The 4,309-nt window shown below is 39.3% G+C and overlaps 1 protein-coding gene across 1 annotated transcript; it reads right to left on the bottom strand.

Moving 5' to 3' along the window:
* Nucleotides 1-1,212: 1,212 nt before the first annotated feature.
* LOC124795605 (piggyBac transposable element-derived protein 2-like) lies at nucleotides 1,213-3,488 on the bottom strand. Its single transcript, XM_047259675.1, has 2 exons — nucleotides 1,773-3,488; nucleotides 1,213-1,257 (listed from the first exon to the last, which is right to left on the bottom strand). The coding sequence occupies exons 1-2, from the start codon at nucleotides 3,486-3,488 to the stop codon at nucleotides 1,213-1,215; spliced, it is 1,761 nt and encodes a 586-aa protein (XP_047115631.1).
* Nucleotides 3,489-4,309: the final 821 nt, after the last annotated feature.

Genomic DNA, 4,309 nt, shown 5'->3' with positions numbered 1-4,309 from the left:
TTTTAGTGATAGCTGGACACGTTTGGTAGAGAGGCACGTAGATTACAGCGTGTATGAGGTTCGAGCTGACGTTATACGGTCGGACGGTAACAGTGTGGGTTGTGCAGATCGAGAGGAAGTAATTGCAGATACTACTGGGCACATTCCTCAAGGTAGATTGGCAGATGAGATCAATCTGGCCAAAGAGGAATCAACGAAGGTGACAATTAGTGAAGTGATAGCAAAGCAACACTTACTAGTTGACGAGTTACAGAAAAAGGTTTCGGTATTGGAGGCCAAGCTACAGACTAAGCCTCAGGACAGACGTGTTGAAATTAAAACTGTATGTGAACAGAGGCTGAAAAAGCCGCCAGATAAGCCGGATTTAGGATCAAAGCCGGATGGTTTTTTCTGGAATGACCTGGATATAGACGAGGATTTACTGTGGGAAAATAATGAAACAGTCGAGGACAAGTGTAGACAGATAGTGGTGTCTGTTAATATGCACGACCTACAACTAAACGTGTTGATTGACACCGGTGCAGAATTGAGTGCTGTATCTGGGAAAATATTTGAGTTACTGAAAGACAGACCTGGCATCGTAGTTATGCCAGTAACAGGAGTGAAAATTATCGGTGCTACTGGGAAGGCCAGTAAACCGGTCACAAAACAGATTTTTGTCAACTTCGAGATATATGGGGCACGATTTGAACAAGAGTTTGTCATCGTGCCAGACTTAACTACGGAAGTAATTATCGGGTTAGTTTGGCTATTAAAGGACCGCGCAGTGATTAATTGCGAAAGCAAAACTTTGACATGTAAGTCACAAGATAAAACAATAGTAGTTAGTTTTGTCGAGGCAGGAGACGGTGTGCATAGGCAATACCAGCCTATACACATTGTTAACTGGCTGGATGTCATTGACGTAGGCATGAATCTGAACTACTGTAACGTGAGAAAATCCTCTTAGATGACAGAAGTAAAAGTTTAGTGGAACAGATAATCAAATTCCCTCCACGGATTGAGATTAGTGTTGATGTGAAAAAGGATCGTTTGTGAGAAATAATGAAGCTAAGAGCCGATGCCCGCACACATCGTCATGACACTTGAAAAATCCAAGCTGCTAGTTTAAGTTTTCAGCTGAGTCACAGTAGATTCAGGAATGTAAATATGATTTTGTAACTAGCTGTAAGATTTCATGAATGTGTGATTTACTAGTCATTGCCGATGTACTTAGACGCTGTTTGAACCCTTAAATGCATGATTTTTTATTTCAAGCTGTAAAAATTACCATGTTTAGTTTATAGTGCCTACATTTCGAAAAAAATATTTAAAAATTTTTTAAATTAAATTAACAAAGCACTATTGTTGAAAATCGCTTTGTAGCTGATCAGCTACATTTTGAGTTAACACCTTTCGAGCCACAATAAATGTGCTTATTTTGCTCCCTCAATTTTGACCAAATCTCTCGTAATTTAATTGTTGATTATGATTAAATACTTTGTATAGGAAGGGAAAATCCTAAAATAATAAATAGGACATTAATGTTGTAAATATTGAGCATTTATTGTATATTTTATACACTTTTATATATGAACAATAAGGTATCTAGTTCCAACAGGTTTGTACCAAGCATGTGATAATCACTTTACATGAAAAGTTTGAAAACAGTTCTTTTGTTTGTGCAAACACAATGCAACTGCACATTTATTACACTGAACCCAGGAAAATCCCTTGCATCCTGGCATTTTGCACCTCTGTCTCACTTGCAAGTACGAAGGCAGGTGACCTACTTGATCCAGCCTTACATCTTGTGGAGGTACATGTGCTGTGGGCCCCTTTGTCTTCTTAGCTTGTATTTGGTTTTCGAGTTCATTACTTGGCCTTCCACGTTTTGCTGAAGTTTGACCTGAGCGACACAAACAGTGAGCAATTTCCATTCGAAATTCGGAGAGTTTCATAGTTCTCCTAATCCCTTTGGTTTCTGCTACTCTCCTATACAACAGCCAGGAATTGACTACTCCCATGTCCAGGAGATGGTAAAACAATCTTGTATACCATTTTCGACTTTTCACAAGAATTTTATGTCGACCCATTATGCTGTCAAGAAGGTCAACACCTCCCATATGTTTATTGTAGAGCTTAATTATTTGTGGACAAGGTATTGTTATTCTTGACTTTGTTTTTTTGTCATACCTCCCTGCTTCATGAATAGGCTGCTGTCCAGCAAGTGTAGAAAGCAACATCACACTCTTGTTATCTTTCCACACTACATTTGATATGTCGACACCATCCACTGTTACGACGCGCTCTACTGATGCACCTCGTGCCATTTTCTTCAGCTCAGCTTCTGAAGGGAGCTTGCAGTCTGGCACTCTGTTTCTTCTGACTGTTCCAAGTGAGTAAATTCCTTGTTTATGTAACCATACAAGCAGTGGCAGACTTGTGTAATAATTGTCACAGTACAGTTTGTGGTTCATATTTCTTGGTAGTATCCTACTGAGTCGAACTACAACATTTGCACTTGCTCCCAAGTCTTCCTCCTCAGTCACTCTTTTTTCTGGTTCATTTTCATCTCCAGTGAAAATCTCAAAATCGTAGGCATAACCAGATATGCCACTAATAACAAATAATTTGTATCCATATTTATGAGGCTTGTTTGGCATGTATTGTTTCAAATAACTTCTAGCCTTTGTTGAACATATCTGTTCATCAACAGAAACACACTCCTCAACAGGTATTGTTTGAACCCGAGATCTCATCAATTCTATTATGGGTCTTATCTTGAAGAGTCTATCATGACCTTTTTCACCCCTGGGTATCATTGCACTGTTGTCATTGAAGTGAAGAAACTTACGTATTTGCTCATACTGATTCACTGTCATTGTTGTCTTGATCAGATGAGTACAAGTAACTTCTCCCCAGTAATCCCTCGTATTAGGTACATGAACTATTGACATTACGAGACAGATGCCTATAAATTTTTTTATGTCATCACAGGATAAATCTATTGGTCTATCAGGATTACACTGCACACTGTATCTATGAGACTCTTCGACAATTAGATCAAACAATTTAGATGGAAATATATGTTTGAAGAATTGGTATGGAGTATTTAAGTTTATTACTTCTTCTGGTAACGAAGTATTGCCATGAAATTTTGACTGCAGTTCGGGAATAATCAACTGTTTATCTTTCCAAACCACACTCCTGCTGTTTTTGGTAACATTTTTGCTGCTGCATGGCAGTTTCAGAGCATTATCAGACAACTGTGACGTCGATTCCTTCATTATAACATCAGATTGTCTTGTTCCAGAAACATCTTCAGTCCTAGTTACTGGTACTTGACTTTCTTCGTCACTACTGTCACTATCACAATCAACAGATTCTGGAGCAACATATGTCTCATCTTGAATGGAATCGTCAGAGAAACACTCAAGATCGTCATCACTGCTTAGTGGAATCTCTAACCATTCCATAAGCATTTCTTCTTGACTCTTTCGAGACATTTTTACGTCAGCGCCTGAAATGCAGTAAATGAAAAATGTAGCTGTTAAGCTACATACACAAAAACAGGCCTCATTTCAAATCTATCGCAAAGACACTCGAATTAACTGTTTACACCATATCTACTTACGTTTTCAAAATGAAAAAGTAATTTTCAAACCCAGAAATCAGTGCACAAACACCAAAAACACACCTCAACTTTCCGCCAAAACACACACTTGGCAGTATGTCCACACAGCTCACTGTCGAACTGCTTCAGCTCGTCCTGCCATCTATGATCGCTATGAAGAACTACTAGAAACTGCAGCAGAGTGTATACACTTAGCTACATAACGAATTTGATCGAAAATGTTTCTCCATATGGAATAAATCGAAGAAATGAGGTCTGTAGCTTATCAGCTACAGTATGCATTAAAGGGTTAAGTTTCAGGCTAGTACATGCGTGTGATGATGGACAGTGTTGAGTTATCCGCTGTGTAGTGTTGATGGACTCCTTGAGATTGCTCGGGAGTGAGTTTTTCCGAAAGAATTCAGTGAAACGGACGTTCTGGAAATGCCGTTACACAGGCGAGTGAGATCAAGCGTGCCGCACAGGCGGGCGCAACAATACTGGCGAGGCGGAGCCGCTGTCGGCTTTTGTGCCGCTATCGGTATTCTTTGTACTGCGGGTACGGAAGGCGGAGTTGTTTTTCTTCCCGGACAGCTGATGTGAAAGAATTCCTCTGTCAATATTTATGTTTTTTCGATCTGCTGAATATTATTTTCTTGTTTAGCGTTAAGTGGACTCTCGTGGCGAGAATATTAATAATGAAAAGGTTATATA

Source organism: Schistocerca piceifrons, chromosome 4 (assembly GCF_021461385.2).
Source record: "Schistocerca piceifrons isolate TAMUIC-IGC-003096 chromosome 4, iqSchPice1.1, whole genome shotgun sequence".
Classification (NCBI taxonomy): Eukaryota; Metazoa; Arthropoda; class Insecta; order Orthoptera; family Acrididae; genus Schistocerca; species Schistocerca piceifrons.
The sequence above is the reverse complement of the archived record's forward strand: the minus strand, read 5'-3'. Positions and strand labels throughout refer to the sequence as shown.